General features: G+C 34.8%; 1 protein-coding gene across 5 annotated transcripts; it reads left to right on the top strand.

Moving 5' to 3' along the window:
• Nucleotides 1-872: 872 nt before the first annotated feature.
• LOC136235741 (uncharacterized) lies at nucleotides 873-26366 on the top strand. Of its 5 annotated transcripts, none has more exons than XM_066025716.1 (27): nucleotides 873-1307; nucleotides 1942-2101; nucleotides 2417-2500; nucleotides 2881-2983; nucleotides 3140-3302; nucleotides 10421-10595; nucleotides 11210-11338; nucleotides 11454-12050; nucleotides 12123-12749; nucleotides 14333-14401; nucleotides 16566-16679; nucleotides 16788-17033; nucleotides 17823-17870; nucleotides 17995-18138; nucleotides 18721-18894; nucleotides 18993-19055; nucleotides 19728-19838; nucleotides 19953-20036; nucleotides 20128-20175; nucleotides 20841-20915; nucleotides 21187-21282; nucleotides 22283-22363; nucleotides 22438-22509; nucleotides 23040-23084; nucleotides 23200-23283; nucleotides 23383-23486; nucleotides 25939-26366. In XM_066025716.1, the coding sequence occupies exons 1-27, from the start codon at nucleotides 1111-1113 to the stop codon at nucleotides 26015-26017; spliced, it is 3972 nt and encodes a 1323-aa protein (XP_065881788.1). In that variant the 5' UTR covers nucleotides 873-1110; the 3' UTR covers nucleotides 26018-26366. The 5 variants fall into 5 exon arrangements, with proteins under 5 accessions (XP_065881788.1, XP_065881787.1, XP_065881785.1 ...); XM_066025715.1 differs by having other exon boundaries at nucleotides 2408-2500; nucleotides 18730-18894; XM_066025713.1 differs by having other exon boundaries at nucleotides 2408-2500.
• Nucleotides 26367-26424: the final 58 nt, after the last annotated feature.

Below are 26424 nucleotides of genomic sequence, written 5' to 3'. Positions count from 1 at the left end.
CTCACATCTTACATCTAAAACACAATAATATTTTTTAATATATAAAAAAATTATGACGGGTAACGGGTACCCGTCCCATTACCCTAACGGGTAATGGTTTTGATCCCATACTCTTTTATACAGGGTATGGGTAGTCCCATTAGGGTCGGGTAGTGCCGGGTACCGGCGGGTAGAGTACCCGTTGCCATCTCTATATGTGATAAAATAAAGGAAAATCCTAAACCCACCCTACAGGATCATAGGTAAGCTCTCAACCAACAGGCTAAGAGTTTTATGTTGTATATTGAGAGAGAAATCGCTAATAGTATAATATAAATCTAATTATAGATAATTTTCACGACTTGAAAAAATGTCGAGTTCTCTTTTGATACATCATGGATAATACAATATATTTTGATATCTTTATTTTTTTAAAAAATTTGCGTACAATGCGCTCACATTTAAGAAGAAAGAAAAATTTCCACCCCACCCGGACATGATTCGAACCCATAACCTCTCTGATCATAGATATACTCTCAGCCACTAAGCTAAAAGATTCACTACATTTTGATATCTTTATTATTATATGCGATAACAAAAGTATTAACACTTTAAACTTCATGATTTTATGGTGGATTTTACGCAAACTCTGCCATTTACTAACATAAAAGTTAATTTATAAAAATAAATAATCTCGAATAACAGTTAATGAGATTTTATATTAATCTTTTTTTTTTTTTGGAAAAAAGAGATTTTATATTAATAAAAAATAAATTTTATGAATCTTTATGTGTAATTTTTAAATTAAGTAATGCCAAAATTGAGGGGCAAACTTCTAATTTACCCATATTTAGGCCAAAAAACACAGCCGGGCGCATAGTAGCAAGCGGGCATTTAAAACGGTCTGCAAATGGGAATCGGCTCCTTCAACCATTAGAGAGAAGATTAGAAAAAGCCCTACCCCCCCTTTCCTCTACAATGGAATTCATTACTCCTGTGGAATGAAATATAAGCTGCTGCTTCCATGCTCTTGCTGATTACGTTTAAACCCCATCTTTCCACTCCCTCTCAAAACCCTAATACACACAAAAACTTCTCATTTGCACTCTTTATTAATTTTTAAGGTCTTCTATGGCGTCGAGGGACCAAGCACTCTCTCTCCTCACAGCGGCCAATGACCATGCCGATTTAGTCGTCAAGCTCTCTTCCTTAAAGCAGGCAAAGGACATTCTTTTGTCAGTCGAGCCGTCTTTTGCTGCCGAGCTTTTCCCTTATTTGGCCGAACTCCAATTCTCGCCGGAGCCTCTTGTTCGCAAAATGCTTGTAGAGTCAGTTCAAATCTTCAATTTTTACTCTTTTACTGTATTTATTCTGGGGAATTTGAGTTATCTTTGTTTTGCCTAGTATAATTTGGTTACTCGTTTGGTATTTTTAGATGACGTTTTTAGAATGGACCTTATTTTGGATAATTTGGGAAAATGTTGTAGTTGTGATTGTGCTTCAGTCCTGCATACTCTAACAGGTTACTTGATAGTTTTATTTCTCTGCTTTTGGTTGCAACTTGTGATTTTGTGATTTTGGTTAGTTTACCATATGCAATCTGCTTTCACTTGCTCATAACTAGCAGTGAACAATGTAGCACACTGTGTTTGCACGCGTGCTTTGAGCTGATGAGCATTTAATCGTGTTTTCATGGGCGCCTTGAGCCAATAGTATTCTTAACATGGTTAATAAGCAATACCCGTTACTTTTTTTTTCTGAATTGATGGGCTGAAATGCTTTTCCATGATATTGGTTGACTATTCTGCCTGACTTTGTGATATTTTTGTTCAAGCCATTGATAAACTAGAATTACTACTACAAGGAGTTATTGTGACTTTCTATATCTAAACCTCACTGATATTGCTTTATTGTTTTCATGGAAGAAGTATTTTGTTTATTTTTGGTCTGTCTGACTGGCAGGATGATTGAAGAAATTGGTTTAAAAGCAATAGAGAACGGTTCTGTACTTGTACCTGTCTTGTTGGCATTTTTGAAAGATACTGATCCGGTCATTGCAAGAAAGGCAATTGTTTGTGGCACACATTTATTTTGTGGTGTTCTAGAGGAAATGGCATTGCAGGTCTCCTCTTCTATCCTATGCTTTCTTTTAGAATGGAAACTAGTGATTTAATCAATTACAGACGCACACACGCACAATGGCAGGTTTGCTATTGATAAAGGTGGCAGAATACTATGCAGCATAGTTTTTCTTTTTCAGTTTGGCCTTTGCTACATTTGTTGTTGGAATCATGAACATTTATTTTTGTTTATTGTTTTATTATTCTTAACTTAATATTTTTGATTAAACTTTATTGTTATCTCGTTTGCCCTGTAATAATTTATAATAACGTCTATCTTCTTATGATTACATTTTGGAAACTTTTAGTTTCTTCAGCACAATAAAGTGGAAAGGTGGCTTGAGGAACTATGGATATGGATGCTTAAATTCAAAGATGCTGTTTTTGCAATTGCTGTGGAGGTATATGCAGCAAGTCTGAGATTCATTCAATTTGCGTTATTATTAGAAATCTCAAAACTGATTTCAAGTTCTCTAGGAAGCCCTAACGGGCTATTAATGCATGTTATCACTCAACATATTAATGATTTTCATGATAGATAGTTGAGAAAATTCCAGTTTTACTTGTGGAAGGAAGAGGAATTTCCCAAGTCATGAACATGTAATATAGTATTTGTCGACATAGAGGGTCCGCGCTTTTGGGATTACTGTTCGTTAGACTAATTGGTGGGATTTGGATATTAGAATTTATGTGATCTTTATAGTCTGAATAAATCACATTTTTCACTCATCAATCAAATGGGATGTTTTACTAACCTGTGTACTCTTAATCTTGAATGTAGCCGGGTTCTGTTGGGACAAAGTTGCTGTCATTGAAATTTTTGGAAACGTATGTATTAATTTTTACATCTGACACCAATGATTCCGACAAACTTGCTGCAGAAGGTATTGCATTCTGATCTATAAGATTTAAAAGAATTTCTACGTGATGATCTGATTGTTTCACATTTAATCTGCGTCCTTCCAGGATCATGATTTGTATATTTTACTTTCCTATAGAGAGAAATTATTTGCCTGCTGATTTATTTCCATCTGTCACAGGAAGTAGACGGATGTTTAATGCTTCATGGCTGGCTGGTGGCCATCCTGTTTTGGATCCAGTACCTCTCATGTCAGATGCAGGCCGGACAATTCGGATTCTTTTAGAATTTTTGCAGTCACCTGGAAGTCTTCCTGGTTCATTGATAATTGCTGTTGTCAATTGGTGAGGTTTCACTTGCCACTTGCCACTAACCATTTATATTTGTAGCATGGATTACTACTTTGATCTAATACCATCCCAGAAATACACAATTCTTTCTTTTTCCATCTCTCCCAATTTTTTTGTTGGGGCTCAAATTTTTAGGAAAACAATGGGAGACAAACGATGAGAAGGATTGAGAAATTGGTTGTTGATTTATATCGCTAGAACGGATAAAAAGGTTTTGATGGAATGGTTTGATTGATTGCATGGTATTACCTTCGTTTAGTTTTTAGTCCTTTCGATAGGAGCGTAGCGGTTAAAGGCGCACTAAGGTCCTAAGGGGTCCTGGAGCCTACCGCAAGGCGCGCGCCTGAGGAACACAAGGCGCAGAAAATAAAAATAAAAATATAAACCAAAAAATAGGGTGTCTACATTAACTTGTAGTCTTGGTACATTAGTTTAGAGGAATAGAAAAAAAGGTTTGCATTCATTCAGCCTGAATTTTTTGCATGAACAAGTTGTCTACATTAACTTGTAGTCTTGGTGCAAAAGTTTAAAATATAAATATATTAACATATTAATAGAATTACATGGTTGTTTGTAGACATGAGAAGTTCATAACGCAGATATAGTCTTTCTATATTTATGCCTCTTGATATTCTTATTTAGATCAAGGGTTAAGATTAAGTTTATTTAAATTATATTAGTGGTTGAGATTAATCAACCATTTGGTTTACACAGAACAGTAAAAAGACAAAAAAAAAAAACCTAGTGAAAACTAGTATATGTTACTGAGGTTTTCCAAATGTTCAACATGGACATATCTGGATTTGATAACAGCTGATCATAAATCATAATATTGAGCTTGCAGAGGGAAACGTAAAACCGGACAAGCAGAAGCACTACCTCCTATCCATAGTTGTTAAAGGCGTGCCTCAGGGCTCAAGGTAGTGAGCCTTGATTGCAGAAAGCAAGGCACAGTTTAAAAGGCTCTCGCCTTGTGCGCCTCGCCTAGGCTTTGGAGCCTGAGTCAAGGCGCACAAGGCGAGATCCTTTTAAACTGTGCCTTGCTTTCTGCAATCAAGGCTCACTACCTTGAGCCCTGAGGCACGCCTTTAACAACTATGGATAGGAGGTAGTGCTTCTGCTTGTCCGGTTTTACGTTTCCCTCTGCAAGCTCAATATTATGATTTATGATCAGCTGTTATCAAATCCAGATATGTCCATGTTGAACATTTGGAGCCTTCCTTATTAGTTGGCTTTTGCCTTTTCTTTTTGAGGCTTTGAAGATTTTTTGTTTTCTTATTGTCATAAATCTGTTCCCTGTTCTTTATTCAGGAAGTACCATCGCTGCAATACGACTAGGTTTTATTGTTGTCATATCTTACTATTTGTTGTTTTGAATTTGAAAGACTGGTTAAGTATTAATTGGTAGGTGTTTTCACAGAGAATATTTTACACTTAATGATTTTCTTTTTCTCTCCCTCCCTCCCTCTCTCTCTCTCTCTCTCTCTCTCTCTCTCTCTCTCTATATATATATATATATATATATATTTGCTGTGTAAACTGTCTGTGTTTGGGCTAAACTGTCTTCTTCACATATTGTTTTGGACTCTTAAGTAGTAATGACTTATGGTTGCTTTACTTTGTTCTGCTGAACTGATGTATAGGTTGCCTTTAATACTTTATACCGCTGGCTTAAAAAATTTAGTGGCGTCTTTATTTGTTTATGTTTGGGAGAATATCTTATTTGTTTCCTTTTATACAGTGATGCTTACCTTTAGGTGTTCAAAAAGGTTTTAGATTCTAATTCTAGTAAAGCTGCCAGTTTATGTTTCTATCAAAGAACTTTATTCTTGATCTTATCTGGTCTTCTGTATTTTTAATTTAGGGTTGCTTCATTTTTAAAAATGAAAAAAATAAAATCTGGGACCATTGTAGTTGGTACCGGGTCATTCATTCAATAATCACTATCATTGTAGACTAAATGGAAGTGGAGTAATGAGGGAATTGCATTGCACAACTATATGTTAGAAAATCTCATCTGGCCATTTTTCTACTTACCAATGTCGTGTAAACTTGCAGAAATTATAACAGGTGTGCATAAATATGTGAAACTTATATGATAGTATCTATATTTGTTCTTCTGTATATTATGTCATATAATCAGAGTTCCAGGGCTTTTCATGTCATTGATTCTTGGACGTCATTTTGCTTTCTCTATGACATATTAAGAGGCTGTATTGCTTTATTTGGTGGTGCATATTCCAAATTGTTAAGCATTCTGATATGAGTGGAATGTGGAATGGCTGTCTAGGTTGCTTCCCATTGTCTCATCCTCCGCTACCTGTTTTTTCCTTGTTTTGTTTTCCTGGAATTTCGATGTGCGGATTTTGTTTTCCTTTTATTTTTCTCTCATGAAATCTTGGTCGAAATGTTTTTATTCTTCTCCTACTCCCAAGCAGGAAACATACTTGTTGGTTTATGATTTTAAGTTTATATGCAATATACATACATTAAATGTGATTCTAACGATTCTATAAAAAGGGCGGCCCGGTCGCATTACGCGTCCCCGCTGAGCGAGGGTCCGGGGAGGGGTCCCACCACAAGGGTGTATTGGGGGCAAGCCTTCCCTTGTCAATTTAATTGGCAAGAGGCCGCTCCTAAGACTCGAACCCGTGACCTCTGGTCACACGACAACAACGTTTTACCGTTGCGCCAAGGCTCGCCCTCTATTCTAACGATTCTATAAATATGTAAAAAAAAAAGATTATAAACATACTACATATTTACGTGTTACTGATATGTTAAGTCTCTTCCATTTAAAATACAAACATAAGATTTTCTATATATTGATATAGAGAGTGAACTGCATATTGCCTTAAGTTGTAATATCTTGAAAATTTCAGAGGTATAACTGAAGCTTGGAAAACTATGTAGTACATGTTCAACTGCTTGTTTGTGGTATTATTGCAGCTGCTGACCAGATCTCTTTTGAGGAATTTTTGGGCTTGGATACTTGATGGTTCAGATAATGGGAGTTACAGGGCTAGACATTATTCATATTGTTTGGATGCTATGCAGCAGAGTTGGCCAGTGATAAGAATGGTTAACTGATGGTAAAATTGTCATCCCAGGTGTTCAGGGAGTCTGGTTTGTCAAGCAATGCAGTTTATGACTTTGTAGACTGTTAGAATTCGGGGGGGGGGGGGGGAGCGTTTATCATACTGTTAATTGGAGCTTTTTGCTGTATGCGTCTACAGCTTATGATATCCAAAATGTATTATTGTTCTGTTACATTTGATACACATTTAATATCTTAAGTAATCAGAAATTCTTTTTATGGTTCAAAGTATTCATCTCACTTATTTTGATGGCATTGCATACTCTTAGTTTATTGTATTTATATTTGCTCTTTTTTACTGAGCAGTAAAATCTCAGCGTAGTACATTTTGGCTCTACTCTGTTAGGTTACTAGCTACAAAAATCAAATTTAATACCTATGGTATGTTAATTGTCAAAAACAGGGGTTGGTTTTCCATATTAATGGATCTTTCAATCCGCTCTATCATGCTTGTATCAATAAAGCCTAGACTCGGAAGTTATTATTCTCTGTTGGCAGCTTTGAATTTTACTAGTGTTTTAGCTCTGCATCAAGCTGTTATTGTGCAGAGAGAAATGCATTGATATTATCTGCTCTTGTTCTGGAGTTATTTCAATGGTGGTTGTGGACTAAATATAATTGTCAAATTTTCTTTTGTGCAATCAAAACTTATAATATATCTTCGCATTCTAGTAAAATTTGGCTGAGTTTTTTTTTTTAATAACAATTTTTTTTTTTTAAAAAAAAAAAAAGAAGTCTTGTTTAGCAAAGCATATAAAGAAACACTTCAAGTTGTTTTATTTTGTACATTTTGTTCTAATATAATTATTTTCTTATAGTGCCCTGTTTGTAACTTTGTTTCTGTTCTGTTTTCATCTCCCTGTGTGTATATTATATACATCTTTATATATATATATATATATATCATTCACATATATGAATCTTTTTTTTTCATGTTCTTTTTGGAGTTTGGGAAACCATCAAATGAAATATTGGAGAGCGGACATTAAAGTTAATGTACAGATTTTGTAAATCGAAACATGTTCAGGTCCTGCACCTGCAAATTTATTGTATTGGTTAATTTGTGCTCTCTTGTTCATTAGCTTTTGGTTTTTGAGATTGCTGTGTATCTAATTGATTACCAATTTTGTATAGAGTACTGGTGAATATGCATAAAGTTTATGCATCTTACTGCATTATCATCTAATGAAGGTTTTGAATCCTGTGTCTTGTAAAAGATGGAAGAACTAATGTATCATTGAAGTATATTGATTACAAGAGAAAATTTGTAAAACAAGCAAATTCTCACTCAATATATGAAAGTAAATATATTTAGGCTTTGAGTTTGAGCAAATGTAAGCTATTTGACATTTAAACCTCCATTTTTAGGCTGAATAATTTCATGTTTTCTGCAAAATATACTCCACTTGGAGAGCCTTATCAATTATGACTGAAAGCATCTTCCTTAAACATAGGACTGGAAGTGGAGCAACGCTGTATATTGGAATTGAAGAATATTAACTGATTATCACTGATGTTTATTTTTATTTATTTTTTAAATTGCAGCATTTTTTGTTATAAAAAAGGATGAAGTGTCATTAATTTATATGATGCACATGTGAAGTAGAAGAAATCCTCTTTTCTATGGGATTACTTTTCACTCCTTCAGATGTATGCATGATTAATATTATTAAAAACTTAAAACATTGATGAAGTTGTTTTTCTCGTCTTAGAGCTGAAACATTATAACTTGTTGATTTCGATTCACCTTTAATAAGTTTGCTTTCTTTTATGTCGTACTTCTTATGTTGAACTTCTTAGATATTTGGTTACTTGATGGTTACTCTAATTCTGTAGGGTTTGCTTCAAGGCCTTAACATGTCAGCATAATTTTTTGGGATTCAAACTGAATCCAATTTGGCAAATTATCTTTCACCTTTTTTCTATGATTTAATTACCTGTTCTATCGTGCTAGTGCTGTATTTGCCCCTTTGATGATTCTTGGATTGGTTAGTGGTAGTTCTGTATTCATCCAAGCAGTAGTGCTACATGGAACTTTCCATCAAAATGCTTTTCTACCAGTTTCTAAAATCACAATGGGAAGATTAGGCTTGTCGCGAGACATCAACCATAGTTTCTAAAATTACAATTGGAAGATTAGGGTTATCCTGACACATCTGTCATTTTTTGTTTTGTAATTTTTTCTTTTATAATTGCATTTTCTTTGGAGTGGAGGATGAGTACTGCAATCTTGTTTGGAGGGAAGTTAATAGTTAATACTTTAAAGTGTGATTGAGGATTGGCAATATCGAGTTTCTTAGAGTTTCAAGTCTGTTGATACTTATATTAGGTGCTGCTTGACATATATGTTCCCTTTCAGTTTGTCAGGTTCCTTTTCTTTGACTTTTTATTGTTTGATTTGATCACAAGTTCCAAGTTTCCATGACCTGTCATTCACTTCCTGATTTTACGTATATTGCATGTAAATTGTGCTTTATAGCATGTTAGGAGGCTAGAAATTTACGGAGTACACAAGTCTCAAACATCAAATTGTTGTTTTGAAATCACGAGGATTATTTATATCCAGCTCCAGCATATTTCTTTCTTACATGGAGTTATCAGAAGGGCTTCTTCTGGATGCGCTGCAGCTAATATATTATTGTTTCTTTAAGATAGTATGAAGAGCTAGATAATGATCAACGAGAATGGATTGTTGAACTTGACCCTTCAGTTTGAAATATCGACAGGGTTTAGCGATAGTTGTCTTTTTTTTTTTTTTTTGCATTGAAACTATTTGACAGAAGATGGTATTTATATTATTGAATTGTGATGTATACCTCAAAATCTGAAAAGTCCTAAAAGGCTTTTTGACCGTTATATTTTGCTCAGGGTTTGTTTTCTCTGAGTTATAGATAAAAGATGTTGAAGGAGATAAAATAGTTACAAAAAGAAGAGAAAAGGTTATCAAGCATTCAATGAACTTTTAAAGAACATTTTTCTGTTTTCTTGAAGATTTTGTATTTGGATGAACTTTGAATTCAGTGGCTAGTGCATAAGAATAATTGCAATGAGCTGAATATTGTTGTATCCAATTAAGAAGTTTAAAATGCAGAAGATGATGGAAATTGCTTTTATCAAATACTTGGTACAAGTTCCATTGAGTATTACTTATGAACAACATGTTCTTGGGATGATCTCCAAATTTTAGACCCTTTTGGGAAGACATATAATTGCTTTGGTGATGTTGTGTTTGGTAGCACCTCTAGAGTTAGCGGGATGGATAACATTGCATGCATTATTTCTGCGTACGAAACATATATGTGTGCTACTGCTTACAGTACATTATAATATTTTACTTTATTTCAATGTTGTATATATCAGTGGTGTAACATTTATGTGCATCAAAAGTCATGTTTCATGACAGGACTTGCTTTGATAAGTTTTAGAGATGTTATGATCAAAGAGTTTGATTGAAAAATTATAGCTTTCAGATTGTAGCAGAGTATGTTGTTCATTAGATATTTCTGGGATGCAATGGACATTCCTATAAATTGTTGTAATAATTATGGGCATTGAGAATCTGGTGGAAGTTTGGTATTATACGAGTGGCTTGTGATGGTTCCTATCCCATGTCTTCTTTTTGTATTATGTGTTCTATGTATCTTAGTCGAGCATGTAAACGATCCACTTGAACATGTTCTTGGAACTTGCGTGATGATTCTGAAATCTATAGCTATATGTAGATTGCATATTTTGACTTGCCAATAACTAGTTCGATTTCAAATTATTTTCTTCCAACAAATAGATATTTTCCTGTTAATCTTGTTTTTGCTATTGAATCTCAGTAGCTCAAATCTGAATATGGAGTTTATGTTGAACCTTCTAATGTGATTTATTTTGTTAGTCAAATGCATTGTTATTGTCTGAAATTGATTTGAGTAATATATTGTACGTTGCTATCATCATCATCATCATTATCATCACTGTTATTATTATTCTTCAATTTTGTCTGATTATGTACTTAACTATTTGGCAGTCTAGCAGCTATAGCAAGGAAGAGGCCTCTCCACTATGATAATGTTCTTTCTGCATTGCTTGAGTTTGATCCAAATTTTGAGACAATGAAAGGATGTCATCCTGTCAGTATCCAGTATTCTTTGAGAACTGCCTTCTTGGGATTCCTGCGGTGTATGCATCCTACCATCTTTGAGGTGAGGATATCTCATTTTGTATTTGTTTTAAAAGTTGACTATTATTTTTGGGTCACATCTTCTTCCCTAATATATTAGTCTCTTTCCTACTGAATTTGGATGGTTGAACTATAGTCAAATTACTGTCTTGTGGAAGTCATGTAACGGACACTGATAATAGTAGTTGTAGTTCTCGTTACCCATGCATAGTTTCATCTGTACAATAGTGTAAATTAACATTCACTGTTTAACATTGCATTTTGGACGCAGAATTTCTGGCTTATAATTCAGTGGGCCACTGAGAATTATCAAGTGAACTTGAGATAAGGGTTGTATGTTCTGCCTAGTTCTTCTGAAATCTATGTCAGAAGTCAACTACTCGTCTCCTGTGCTTGCATATGTATTTAAATTTCTGTGTATGAGCAGTTCTCTTCCAAACAAAAATACTCCAGAGAGCCTTAGGCTACAATATACATAAAGTTTTTCTTCTAGGTTAAGATGATTGCCTTAGTATAAGAAATATGGAGTGATGTATTAGGCTATTAATTATTGAGTTCAATGTTTTCATCGTTTTTCCTTTGTCTATATGAGCTCATCCCTGCCAATTGGGTTTCTGGTTATGGTTTGCTTTTCAGTCCAGAGATAGATTGCTTAGAGCTTTGCGTGCTATGAATGCTGGGGATGCTGCTGATCAAGTTATCCGTCAAGTTGATAAAATGATTAAGAATAATGAGCGTGCTTCACGCGAAGCCAGGTTCAGCAGGGTAATTTCTTTGCTTGAATTACTACCTATTACTAAGCTACCTGTACTCTTAGAATACGGTGGCTATGTTCTTTGTGGTTGTTTAATTTCTCAACAAATTAACTTCTGTTCAATAGGATGATCAAGCATCCTGTCAACTTTCAGTTCCTGGGGACCAATTAAGGAAAAGATCTGCGCCTCTGGAAAATGAAGAGCTAGCTAATGGTCATGAGGTGTCATCCAAAAGAATTCGTTATGGTCCTAATATCTCGTCAAGTATGCCAAATCAGATAAATGACCTCGAGGATGATTCTAAATCAGTAAATGGTATAACGCCCAGTGCTCCTCTATTGGATAGAGATTTGACTCCCGCAGAACAAATGGTAGCTATGATTGGTGCATTGCTTGCCGAAGGGGAGAGGGGTGCTGAATCACTTGGAATTCTGGTTTCAAATATTCATCCTGATCTACTGGCTGATATTGTCATCACCAATATGAAGCATTTGCCTAAGAACCCACCACCTTTGACTAGGTTTGGGAATTCACCAGCATCTCGCCAGGTGGGTTCTCTCAGCAATTCAGCTCAGGCTGTAGTACCATCTACATCAACAAACTCTAATTCTCCAGTTTCCAATGCACATGTACCTTGTGCTGCAGCAGTTGCAAACAGTATGCCTTCTGATATAAACACTGTCAATAATTTCCCTGCTGATTCTAAACGTGATCCTAGAAGGGTAAAGTACATATCCTTGTATTCTATTTTTACATTTATCTTTTTAGAATCATTCATTTGTAATTCTTTCCAGGATCCACGCCGCTTGGATCCACGACGTACAGCTTCATCTGTTGGTGGGCTGTCCACATCTACTGCTGATGATATTAGTGCCACAGAGTCTGAATCTTATGGTTCTCTTTCATCGGCTAAGCCTCTTCCAGTTCCATCTGTGACATGCGTTGAGAATCTTCCTGAAATTATGATGACAAATAGCGAAAGTCATGACAAGGCTCTAGAAACTCCATTGGTGCCTGACCCTGATCAAGAAAATTTGAAAGAGGAGGTTCCCATTAGATCCCAGGATATGGTTTCCATATCAGAAGTCAAGGGTCCTTCAGACCAGATCTGTTTTCCCCTTCACATAGTTAATGAGAACTCTATTGCATCAAAGCTGTCAGATCTTGAAGTGACATATGATGTTGACACACCATCTTCAATGGAACTCGATCAGCATTCTCCAACAGTTTCAAACACATCTATACCTGAAGAGACTTGTCAGGATTTACCTCAGCTTCCACCATATATTGATCTCACTGAGGAGCAAAAGCAAACTGTGAAGTACTTGGCAGTTGAACGAATTATTGAATCGTACAAGAATCTAGCAGGGACTGACTCTAACTTGACACGTATGGCACTACTTGCTCGATTGGTTGCTCAGGTAGGAGTGACATGCTTGTTAGTTCAGTTCCTTGGAAAGTATTCAGTGCTTTTAGGTGATCCATTTATTCACTGAAAGTTGGGATTTGCTATTGGTTGTCGTTTCCCCCTGTTTTTGTGTTGTAGATGGGGTCATTGTTTACTGTAGTACAATCTAGTATCAAAATTCAATTTGGTAGGTTTGTGGTGGCATAACTCTTCCACTTCAAGGTCTGAAATAATCCAATATTTATTTCTTATGAACTTCATTAGAATAAAAAACAAAATGTAATTGAGGTACCCTTTATATAGTGTTATGAATCAAGTAGAGTGGAGTTCATAGATGCTAAAACCCTATTATTTCTTTACACACTTGTAGTCAGTACTGCAGTTATCTTGCCCATGTAGAACTTCTAATATCCATTTCAAGCTATCAACTACTGAAAGACTCAAAAGGCATTGACTTCATGCCCTTGCTGCATTTTTAACAATCTCCAAAAGAATCTCTCAGAACATTCAGTCAGGCTGTTCTTTCTTACATCGTTTGTGTCTATGAGCTATTGGATGATGAATGAGATGATTGTGAAGTAATTTTTATTGTTTGGACAAATAACCAGTAACAACTACTATGTTTCTCTTGCAAGTAAAAGTTCAATATTACTTGTGAGCCTGTGCAATGAAGTAGATCCTTTTTTTGGTTCATGCAATTTCCAATGAGACATAATTTGTCACTTAGCCAAGGCAAGATATTTAGGACTCGTTTCTTCAGAACTATGATTTTGAAAGGTTTGCTACTTGAGGATGATATATTCAAATTCTTCTTTCCTTATCAGGTGTATTCTTCCATTTTGTTATAGGTAGGTTTAGTTGCCTGGATAAAACACCTAAATTGTCCTTTTTTTATGCGGCTATAATTGAGTGGATGGATTAACATTTAATTTGTTTATTTTTTTTTCACTATCATTTTTCTTTTTGTTTCCCTGCAGTTAAATATGTTGATAATTAGTTAGCTTTGGTGTGGCATTGATATTTCTGTGTAAAAATTTCTATGCTGATTCTTTGATTAAAAGGTTTACATGCATCCTTTTTTCTCTTCGTTGGTTGCTTTATTATCTACTGAGCCTATGACCCAGATTCTGTTTTACAATTGCTTTAGTATCATAATTTAGTTCTAGGTGCTGTTGAATTTTTCCTCTGCCTAGAATGAAGGTGCAATTTTTCTGCTAATGCGAGTTGGTGGAATAAATAAATAGCTTGCTTTTATATTTGTTTGTTGTGACCTTTTTCATTTTTGGTTTGAAGAAGATAATTAGAATTCTCTGATATGTTGTCAATGTAAAAAAGATGCTAGGAGGCATACTTTGCACAAGTGTCATCAACTCCATATTTTGCTTTATGTTCTTTAATATAAAATCGTCTTTCTAATCCATGTGTTTCACTTATATTTCTGATTAAGATTTACGATTTTGACAGTCGTGCAATCAACTGGTGCATTTTCTGTATCTTGTTCAACATATTTACCTCATAATATTAGTCATGATTTGAGGGCGTTTTTGGATACTTGCAATGATGCATTTTCTAATTTTCAACATTATGTTATTTCAGATTGATGCAGATGATGATATAGTTGTGATGCTACAAAAACATATTATTGTGGATTACCGGCTACAAAAGGTATATGCTGTTGTGAACCTTTTAGTTTCATTGTTTCAATTATTTGTAAAGACCTTCTGTTCCCCATTTTATTTACTTTTTTCTGGATTAGTTATTTGGAATTTCTCTGTGCTTGAGATATAACAATTGTGATATTTGCTGCATGGTATCAATACATAATTGTCATACTATGTCTAAAATATTTAGTGTTGGTTTGTTAAAATTCTTAATAAAAGATTATATTGCCTGGAAGTAGGGTTACAAACGGGGAGGGAATTATCCGTCCCCAACAGGGACGGGGAATCCCCATTTATTATCTCCATATGGGGTGGGGATGGGGAAAACAAATTCCCCAGAGGCAGGGATGGGAAAAAATAATTCCCCAGAGTCGGGGATGGGACCTCTCTCCCACCCCACAGGGATCCCCATCTCCATGTAGTTTATATGAATTTTTAGATCTTTATTTTTATATTTGGATCGTTTTTATTTATTTTTATATTTGATAGATTGATGTATTCCTTGTGAATTATGATTGAGATACTTTTTGAATAAGTATACTAATGTTTCATAGATTATATCTTCCTAACTGTATTATACGGGAAAATTTAAAAATTCACTGAAGAATATATTATTTAGAATTTGAGAAATGGGAATAGGGATCCCCACGGGGATGGGGACTATATTTTCACCACTTTGCAAATGGGGATAGGGATTCCCCATCTAGATGGGTACGGGGAAGCAGTCCCCATCCCCACCCCGCCCCATTTGCAACCTGTAACAGACCATGGAAATAGAGAGGAATCCATGGGATACCATATAGACTAAGATACTACATTGATATATTTTATTTAAGAGCAAATACACACACACACACACACATATATATATATATATATACACAAGGTTCTCCTTCAATCAAGGAGACATTGTAGGACCACAACAGCCTACAACAGTCCTATAGCAGTCTAAAGCATGCTTTAGTTGACTTAGGCTTACATTTATTACATTGAATTATTATGTAACACAAACCCTACCTGGAAGGGTGCTTATCTCTCTCTCTCTCTCTGTTTTTTTTTGGGGTAATGAACTTATCTTGGGGCTTCTATAGGGTCTAGGTGAGGTTTTTGAAGAACTTGATATCTGTATACTGGCATTGGTGTAATTGTGAATCTTTGTTATTCGATATATATGTAAATTGCATGTGGACTTTTGTGTTGTTGACAGTTCCAAAATGAAGGGAAATACTGAGAAATACATTTCTGGTGGTGTTGATCTGTTATTGTTTCCTTTTCCAGTTCAGCAATATGTTAAATCCTGAATGATCCTGCACTCTTGTGAAAACATTTGAGCATTTTCTGTTCTCATTCCTAAGACTTATATTGGAAGCACTATAAGTATCATCTTGGAATAAATGCCCAAAAAAAGAGGGAAAGTAGGGGCGCTTGAAATTTATATTTTGTTGTATTGTTGTTGTTCTGCAGGGACTAATGAGGCTTGTCTCCTTCTGAAGGAAAACTTTTTAGGCCCCTTCCCCGGAGCTTAATTTCTGAATTTTTTGTCCTATTGAATGATCTCGGCGATTTATAATCTTTTAAAAGCCACATGGTGATCTATATTTTATTTTTTAGTCTATGCATATGATCCTACCTCAAAAGATCAGCAAGATTTTACAACATTTTGCAGCTAAGATTTATATTTAGGAAATTACCATGCTTGCTTATCTTTCACCAAATATGTCGGACATTGATCTTCATTTGATCCTAAAGGATTTTACAAATCCCATTTGATTTGCATCAATTGAATTACGAATCACTGGTTTTGAGTTGTTACAATTTAACTTCTATGGTCATATTCACCATTATAGATTAATAAAATGGGATTACGTGGCCTTTCAGTTTAATTTTTTACATCTTCAGAAAAGTAATTCTTTCCTTGGTTGTTAATATTATTAATGTCTTTTGGTTGGTGCAACTAAAGCAATGTACTATTTCACTAGTTCTTAACTTAATTAATTAGCTTTTAAAGTTTGAAACCTTGAGTTAGTGCTTGCATGTCATTGATGTTGTGGAGTTATAAAATGTCATTACTAGTGGATTTCATTGTAATTGGCTAAAGCAGTTCAATACTTCGTTGATTACTTGTTTTCATCTAACATTTTGTGATCTTACTTCTTCATTTTGATCAGGGCCATGAGCTTGTAATGCATATCTTATATCATCTGCATTCTCTCGTGATTCTAGATTCAGTAGAAAGCTCCTCATATGCGTCTTTTGTATATGAGAAATTCCTCCTGGTAGTGGTAGGTACCTTTTTGGAGATTCAATGTTATGTTGTTTTTGTTTTGGAGATTCAATGTTATGTTGTTTTTGTTGAGAAAGACATATATTACACAAATCTTTCAATGTAGGCCAAATCTCTGCTAGACACTTTTCCAGCTTCTGACAAATCATTCAGTAGATTACTTGGAGAAGTTCCCCTTTTGCCAGATTCGGCCTTGAAATTGTTGGATGATCTCTGCGGTAGTGAGGTATTTGACTCCCATGGGAAGGAGGTTCGTGATGGTGAACGTGTAACTCAAGGACTTGGTGCTGTATGGGGTTTGATTTTGGGTCGTCCGAACAACCGGCAGGCATGCTTAGATATAGCTTTGAAGGTAACCTTAGCATCTGAATTGTAATATTTATGGCTGATAAAAACATTCGCGACAACAGTGAAGTTGTCTTTTTTCTATTCCTGTGTCTGAGAGTGTATGATCTGATTTTGGCTTTGCAATGGTGACCAGGCTGATTATGAAAGAGAGTGTACTTCAAACCTATCAATTTTCCTTTCCTATGCTTCCCAGTACCCACCCATCTGCATTGAATTACATAAATAGATCAGCAATGGGGGGATAGAGAACCCCAAACTGGGGTATTTATGTTCATAAATAGATACAGGAAAGAAAACAGCTTATAATTGAGAAATGGAAATGGAAATGCAATATAAAATGAGTGATAAAGCAAGAGCGTTATATAGAACACTAAACACCTCTTCATGAAGAAGAAAGAGAGAGGAAAGTTGTTCCTAGTTGTCTGTCCTCTTTGTTTTTTTGGATGAGTTATGGTTGCACTGTGCCATACTGGATAAACTTGGAAAGGTCTGTCAAATTTCCAAGTTGTGGAACCAGCACATCATTGTGAAGTGTAGACTGTATTCTTTTCCCAGTTCCGTTGTTTGAATTTTTTACATAGTAAATGCAATTATCAAATACCCTATTTTCGTTTGTTTCTAATTCCTAGAACTGTGATACAAATTCATTAACTATTTACTTTTTCTTCAGATGAAACTATAAATAAAAGCAACATAAAAGGCTGGAGGCTCAAGGACATGTATTTTTGTTTAAGGATGGACTGCATGTCATATTAATTTAAATTTTTTACTTCTGTTTCTATTTTGATGGCAGTGTGCTGTTCATTCACAAGATGACATTCGAGCAAAAGCTATACGGCTGGTATGGCATCATATGACTTACTAAGCTGTTCATATTAATTCATTTTCTTCCACATTTTTGGAAGAAAATGTATTAAACTATCTCATGTGCCAATGATTCGTCAATTTTACTCTTTTCTGGACAGGTGGCAAACAAACTTTATCAGCTGAACTACATAGCGAACAGTATTGAGCAGTTTGCAACAAAAATGTTGCTGTCAGCTGTTCATCAGCATACTTCAGACACGGACCTTTCGCAGTCTGGGTCAGCAGAACAAAGAGAAGGGGAGGTAGGATAATTAATTTATCTCACATCCTAATAGATATGTCTTTTCTTGTCATCTATGTTAAATATTGGATCTCTCAGTGTCAGTGGTTGGTTGTGGAGATAAATTGAAGTTATGCATTGGGTTCAGCCTTAAAATAACTGCTGTATTAACTTTGACTTAATAGATTCAGAAGCCTTGCTTTGTGATTACATACCAACTAATATCACGTTTAGTATGTGAACGAACTACCTGTGCATTTTTATATGCTTTTCTTCTTAAAATAACTGCTGTATTAACTTTGACTTAATAGATTCAGAAGCCTTGCTTTCTGATTACATACCAACTAATATCACGTTTAGTATGTGAACGAATTACTTGTGCATTTTTATATGCTTTTCTTTTTAAAACATTGATTCACTGGTGATGGCTTGACATAAGTACAAGAAGTGATGCGTTTATGTAGTTTCTAAGCTTCTGCTATTTTTCAAGCAATTCGCTGCCAAGAAAATAATTTTCTCAAAATATGTGCATTTACGAAGCTCAATGAGAAAGTTTGATCTGACAATATCTTCTGATTATTGATCCGCTTTTTGTCCCTGCAAGTTCTTTCAGGTTGGAAGCCAGGAGACTTCCATTAGTGGCTCACAAGTGTCGGATAGCGGAACCTTTGAAAATCTCAGCATGAGGAGTGCAGAAATGGTTGTCCAAAATGCCTCTACAATGTCACTCTCTGAAGCTCAACGATTAATCTCTTTATTTTTCGCTCTATGTACACAGGTTTGCGACTCTTTGCAATAGTGTGTGAGAACTTCAAATGATATTTATGATTTTTTAGCTTATACTTTTGAGATATGCTAACTGACCTCTCCTTCCAGAAACCTAGGCTTCTTCAACTTGTTTTTGATGTTTATGGGCGAGCTCCAAAAGCTGTAAAGCAGGTTTTAATCTCTTTTTTAGCAATATTTTCTTTTTTTGAATATCATGTTGAACACATGATAGTATTGTCTGTTGTCTCGTGCAAAAAATTTGAGGCTTGTTAATGTTTTTCCTGTGTGGCACCCTCTAATATACTTCATTGTACATTATACTCGTAGAACATCTAATATATGTTAACTTAATTGAGCTTCTCTTTTTTTTACTTTGTCTGAATATATGACAGTTTAACTATTTCAACCATAGATTGCTTTATGAGTATGGTATTAGTGAGGTTGAACTCTAATTTTGATGTACACTGTCGGATTTGATTTGGTGTGCTTTTCTGAATTTAGAATGCTAGAGTGCAAGCAAATTAAGTGTATAGCGTACCAACTAATGATTGAAATGTGTAGTGGGATTTTGTGTGTGTATGTCAGTTACCATTACACCCTTGACATTCCTAAGGATTTTTCTTTTCTTATTCTGTTAACTTTGTGTTGTGTGCCTCTCCCCCCTCTTCTCTCTCCTCCCCCCTCTTTTGTTCTCCCTCTACTTATGACATTGTAAATGTAAGTGATAATCCTGTTTATTTCCTCTCCCCCCTCTTTTGTTCTCCCTCTACATATGACATTATAAATGTAAGTGATAATCCTGTTTATTTATTCTTAACTTTTAACTTACCTTTTGGAATGCAGGCTGTTCATCGTCATATCCCTATTCTTTTAAGGGCTCTAGGATCATCTTATTCTGAATTGCTCTTTATAATATCTGATCCACCAGAAGGATGTGAAAATCTTCTGATGCTGGTAGTTTCATCATCTGCATTATGATGAATTTCTGTTACAACCTTGAAATACTTTTGCTATTAGTCTCTAACTTTGCATTCATGAGTGATGTTGATATTGATTTTATTTTGCAAGGTACTGCAAAAATTGACACAAGAGACAACGCCCTCTTCTGACCTGATTGCCACTGTTAAACATTTATATGAAACAAAGTTAAAGGTGCTATCAGTGGTTCTGCTTGTATTCTTTCATCTTCCAGTTTCAGTTAATTTTCATTCCAGATTTAATGTGGCATATTTTTCTTTTGCAGGATGCTACTGTACTTATTCCAATTTTATCTTCACTCTCCAAGAATGAGGTCTGTTTCACTGAACGTTTCTTACTTCCTGTCAAATAAATTCGAGCACTTCTACATTGCATATGTTAATTTTTATGACAAAAACTTTAGTTGTTGAAAACATAGATAATGATTACCTTGAATATGAATGAAGACCCAGACCATATGCATTTATCTTATCCTTTATTTACCTGAGAATGATATATAGATTCACTGGATCCATAATCTGAAATTGTGAACAAAATGACCCTGCATTCTCGGCACTATTCCATTTTTGATAATTTAGTTTAACTTTTGAGTTGTATGCATAAACTTTAATACCATTTGTAATCCTCCAATAGTGTTCCATGTCAAATTACCACTCTGGTTCAGTTGGATGCCTTTTAGAATAAAACATTGACCTGGATATCACATGGTGAAATAGAATTACAGAAGCTAATATCATGAAGTGATTTAGGCGCTTAAAATTTTAATGGAAATTTTATGTTCTATCCCTCTCTCCCCAACATCTTCATATACTGTCAATTGAGCTCCTTGGAATCCGCAATGATGAAATACATATAAACCTTAGCTTAGTAATGTAGGTTTTTTGCACATCAAAATTAATCTGAGTTAAAGAATGGCTGTGTGCAAAGTTTGTTGTGCTGCTATTCTGTAGTTACATTTTAATCATTTCATAACCACAGGTGTTACCTATTTTCCCTCGGTTAGTTGGTCTTCCAATTGAAAAGTTCCGGATGGCACTTGCTCACATTCTACAGGTATATTTGACTGCATTTTTTTTTGTAAAACTAATGGTGGGGGACTAATCTTTGTCCTTCTGTTCATGATAATTTTTTGAGTTGTGGCCGTCCTGGGCATTGTATTTCATACATATTATTACTTTTGTTTCTTTTCAGTCTTACTATAGGGACTTTTGATCAGTTACTTCTAAAGCTGCACTTACAGTTATCTAATTAAGCTTTGTTCTGTATGTCTTTTTCCTTGTGAAGTAAACAAATTTTTCTAAGGGTTAATAACTGTCCATGGCAGGGTTCAGCTCATACAGGTCCAGCTTTAACACCTGCAGAGGTTCTGGTTGCCATCCATGATATCAATCCTGAGAAAGATGGCCTTCCCCTAAAAAAGGCAAGCATTTATTTTGAAATTTGATTGTGTTGCTAATGAAGGAGGCCTCAGTTTTCTATAGGCTGGATGACCCAAAGATTTTGTGATACTATCTTTTTTTATCCTATGGACATGGTTAAGGTCTGTGCTCAATGTGCCTTAATGGGCCATGAGTTTGTAAATGTGACTGTTACTATTATTGATAGTTGTGAGATGGGTTTGTTGCAAGACAGGCAGGTTAGGCTGTTACAGTTTAGTGACATTTCTAGAGAGTTAGCATGTTTTTATTCTACTAAGTTATGTTCACACCAGTGATAGATGGAGTAGTTATGCCTTGGATTCTTCGATTCTCATTTGTTAAGTTGGGTTATTAGTTGGAGTTCGGTATTTGTTTCCTTTGCAATGCCTGAAGGTCAAATGTTTTTCAGGCGCTTAGATAATTAGTAATGGGTTTCACATGATTCGCAATGTTTATAATTGTAAGTTGTTAGTCCCCCCCCCCCCCCCCCCCCTTCCTTTTGCTGAATGGGACCTTTTTTTTATTATTATTTTGTAGCACCTTCTTTGATTTTATCCAACCTTATGGCAAATGCTTATCACTGGTCACGATTGCTGTACCAGGAATTTATTTGTTTTCTCTTTTTTCCATCTCATGTAGAATGCATTTCCTATTTTAATGATTTCTAGTCCACTTCATGCATTTTTTACTAGCTTAATAGTTCCATCTTTTATTTCTTTGAGGGGAAGAGAGTGGTGGGAGCAATTATAAAAAAGTCACCTATTACAAGTTTAGGAGACATACATTCTGATTTCAACTCATTAGATGTGGGATAGTGTTATCTGTGGATCTTTCTGCCTGTTTGCATTAGATATGGAATGTTCTGGTGTGGATTTTTCCAGCCTTTATCTGATAACTTGACAGAACAGTATTTCAACTCTTTCCTGTTGTAGGTATTTTTGATAGGTGTCTTTGGGTTTTGTACATATGATATTGTTTTAATATTTAGTTCCTTGTATTCAGATAACAGATGTCTGCTCAGCTTGTTTTGAGCAACGCACAGTATTCACACAGCAGGTTTTGGCAAAGGCCTTAAACCAGATGGTATGAAATTGTTGATCCTTTGTTTGAGATAATAGTTAGTTCAATTACTTATTTCAACTGTTTTGCATTGTCAGGTTGATCAAACTCCTTTGCCTTTACTTTTTATGAGAACAGTAATTCAAGCCATTGATGCATTTCCAACCCTGGTAACTTGAAGGGCTTCAATCCCATTTTATTTTTTTTACATTATATTCATATTTTAGCTTATATATTCAGCATATAATACCATGTCTTGTAACCTTTTTTTGTGTTGTACTTGTATAAAACCATTTCTGTCATTTTATACATATATATATATATATATATATGTATGTATGTATATAAACTACCATCTAATGACCAAAACGATTATTAAGGATACAGCTTTTTTTATACTAACAGTAAATATTTAAGTTTCTAAAGGTCTGTCCCTTCTCAATCTGTAGAATCCCTTCCTTTTTAGTTGTAAGTTTCAGTTTCAGGTAGTCGTTAATACTTCCCTTTAATTAAAAGTGAAGTAACTGCATTTACTAGGACAATCTGAACCTCCCTCTCTGTAGCAGCTCAATGTTTGCAGTTTTTTGCGATTTCTTGTCTATATATATTAGAATCATAATTGCATAGACTAGGTAGAATCATCAAAGAATAAATGTGACACTCATAGTTTATTTATTTATTTATTTTTTTTTGTCTCCAGGTGGATTTTGTTATGGAGATACTTTCCAAACTTGTTAGTAGACAGGTATTAAATCCTAAAATTGAACATTTCTATTTTGAAAATTATTAAGAAATTGAATATTATTCTTGTCTTCTTGTTTATGAGACCACTTGTCTTTTTGTTTCTGGTTGATACTCAGGTGTGGAAAATGCCAAAGTTGTGGGTTGGGTTCTTAAAATGCGTGTCTCAAACAAGACCACATTCTTTCCATGTATTATTACAGGTACAATATGGTTTGTGTTCCTAGAAGACTTCCCCGCTGTGAATTCATTCTGGACTTTATTTATAGATTACATGTTTCTGTTTGTGTTATTGGTTGCAGTTACCACCTACACTACTTGAAAGTGCTATGAACAAGCATGCTAACCTCAGAGGCCCCTTAGCTACTTATGCAAGCCAACCAACTATCAGAGCTTCACTAACTAGGTACAGTTCTCAGGGAGCTGGTAGAAACAGTTTTCAGGTTGCTGATCTACCAGCTCTTTTTGTTCCAGAAACATCTGCTATATTTATGTATTTATGCTGTTCTTTTTATTGCTTGCTTCTGGAGTTGTATTCTGTCTCCAAGCAGTTCCTACGAAGTAGTAACCATTGTATGAATTATGTCAAATTGCTTTCTTTACTATCTCTATCTGCCATGAGAATTTTGTTTTAGCTGTCAAAAATAGCTAGTTACCCAATCTTTTTGCTAAGCATAATAGATCGTCCTGCAGGGTGGCCGTTGGCTGGTTTTAATTCAGTTCCAGGTTTATATGTTTTTATGAACCAGAAACGGAATTGTTTATTAAAAGAATAAAATAGATAAATAAAAATATTTAAAGCATAAAGTCTAAAAGTTTATTTTAGCATGAAAGATGTTATTTAAAGTCCTTCCAAACACAATTATGTCTAAGATAGAAGTTAAGCACAAATTTTTTTTTTTTGATCCCAGTGTCTAAAATGTTTACATTGTTACTCATATAGTTATAAATAACCAAGCAAAATGTACAAACTGCTTCATTTTATCGATAAAACTCGTTTGGAAGGCCCGATGTGACAACTAAATAATAGTCAAACCAACATTTTCGAAATTTCGGTAACGTAGAGCTAAAATTGTTCTTGCTTGGAAACGTCAGGGTTAAATTTGTATTCATTTTGTACCTTAGGGCAAAATCTGCACTTCTCCAAAAACGTTTGGGTCAAATTGGGCTCTTATCCCTTTAAAGTATAAGTAGTTGAAAGTTAACTTTAAGATGAAATTTGATTGATTATTTTAAACTAGAAGTGAATTCAATTATGAATTTATGATCCTAACAATATTTTTATGTAAATGGAATTTTTAAATAACAATAGATTACTCTATAATTTAAAGTAACCCAAAAAATCTAATGTTATAAAAAGATGGCTTCCATTTTACTTGTAATAAAAAAATTGAACAACAAAGAAAGTCTCTGAGAAAACAAATAATCTTATTAGAAAACTATTAATTTTAAATTAAGGTTCTGTACTGTAAAAAAATGTAATAGGAGGTTCGTGAACAAACATTTGATGGTCTGGTTCAAGTTCCAAACTTTACGAATTGAAACCAGCGGTTCTAAATCGTGGCCAGGCCTACCTGCACCTTTTCAGCTTAGGTTTTTAAAGTTCACATGCAATTGGCTTTTGAAAAAAAAAAATAGACATGTATTTTTTTTTTATCTAAACTGTGGATGCATATAAAATTCGCTATAGTTATGTTATGGGACTGGAATAAGCTAGAACACTTATCAAGCATTAGGTGATACATGGCAAGCGCTTGTTTTATTTATTCTACAGAGGCCTTTAATCGGATGCATTGAGTTGAGAGTTTGTTCGGAACATAGATGGAATGATGTTGTTGGCAGTTCAGCTGTAGATTATGCTCCGCTGGGAGATAGTCTGCTGTGCATTAGCCAAGTATGATCATCTCCCAGCATATTTGTCATGGATTAAATGAAGCCATAATAAAGTTAAAGCCTTAACATTAGTGATAGTTGTAGTGCTAATTGTGTAAAGTGCATAAGAGGGAATTCCAGGACTAGGTTAACCAGGTTTTCAGGGATTGATGAAGGCAATTTCAAACTTATGAGGCAAGAAGCAATTTAAGAGATTAAAAATGGTAGAGCTAGGCTACTTGACTTTCACTTAATTCAGCAAAATATGACACAATTTGTGTAGCTGATGTTTCTTCATGATATGCTTTCACGTTCCTATTTGTAGGCTATAAAGAACATTGCATTTTTTTAAGAGAAATTTAAGGGAGGAATTGATGGTCAAACCCAAAGTCCCCACCTACCTTTGCTAGGTGTGGTAAGAACATTGCATTATTGATCATAAATAAAAAGCAAAACGCTGAAGCATCACAAGAACTTTTGTTGTAGTCTTTAACTATTGCTGATTCGTCATACTAGCTTCGTCTTTCTTTGGCTTATGGCGCTGGCGAGTAGTGTAAAGCCATAGGTATTTCCCTTTTGAGATTGATGATTCATGCTGGCAGGCAGTAAATGGTGAAACAGATAACCGTGATGGCACTAATTATTAGGACCTAAGCTCTGGAATGGTTTTTTATTTATAAACTGATGTATTTACGAGCTATAACTAGTAGGGTACTGAGTATGCCTTTATTTGTGTGCATCAGTAATTATTGGAATTAGTATATGTATCCTTAGTGTTACAAGTAACTTATTCTTATGATGTTTTAGTAATCTGTTGGATATGTATTTCCTATCCTTAGTATTACAAGTAAGTTTTTTTTTGGAAGAGTATTACAAGTAACTTATTCTGATAATGTGTTGGGTATTTATTTCCTACCGTTCTGTTATGTTTGGTATCAAAAAGGCAGTAGTCTTAATTTTGTTATATTGCAATGCATGTTTTTCAGATCAACACTAGCAGTACTTGGTGTTGGGAATGAATCACAAACACAGCAATCCCATGTTGCATCTTTACAAACAAGTTGATCATCAATTCAAGACCTGAAAAATCAACTCATGAATGGACCAATTGTATAGATGGTTGCCAAGACCTGGATGGATGGATGGATGGATGATGTGTCCAGTCCAAGTTTTGCACAGAGAGATTAATGGATGTTTTCTTAAATGACACAAGCATTGGATTGACATCAGTTGAAGGAAGTTGATACTGACAGATGAATATCTCCCCGAAGAATCCCCAGCCCCAGGCCCCAGCTTTTCTCCATGTGTACCATAATTAATTGTAATCCCTACACTACATTACATTTTTTTTTTCTAAATTCTTGAAGTGTAATTAATTCCAAATTTTGATCTTTCAATATAAGCTTTACACCAAGTGGTTGGCAGTGTCGATTACAACATACAACTTAGTGTTAGTTTAATAAGATTAGGAT

Source organism: Euphorbia lathyris, chromosome 7, assembly GCF_963576675.1.
Source record: "Euphorbia lathyris chromosome 7, ddEupLath1.1, whole genome shotgun sequence".
Lineage (NCBI taxonomy): Eukaryota > Viridiplantae > Streptophyta > Magnoliopsida > Malpighiales > Euphorbiaceae > Euphorbia > Euphorbia lathyris.
The sequence above is the reverse complement of the archived record's forward strand: the minus strand, read 5'-3'. Positions and strand labels throughout refer to the sequence as shown.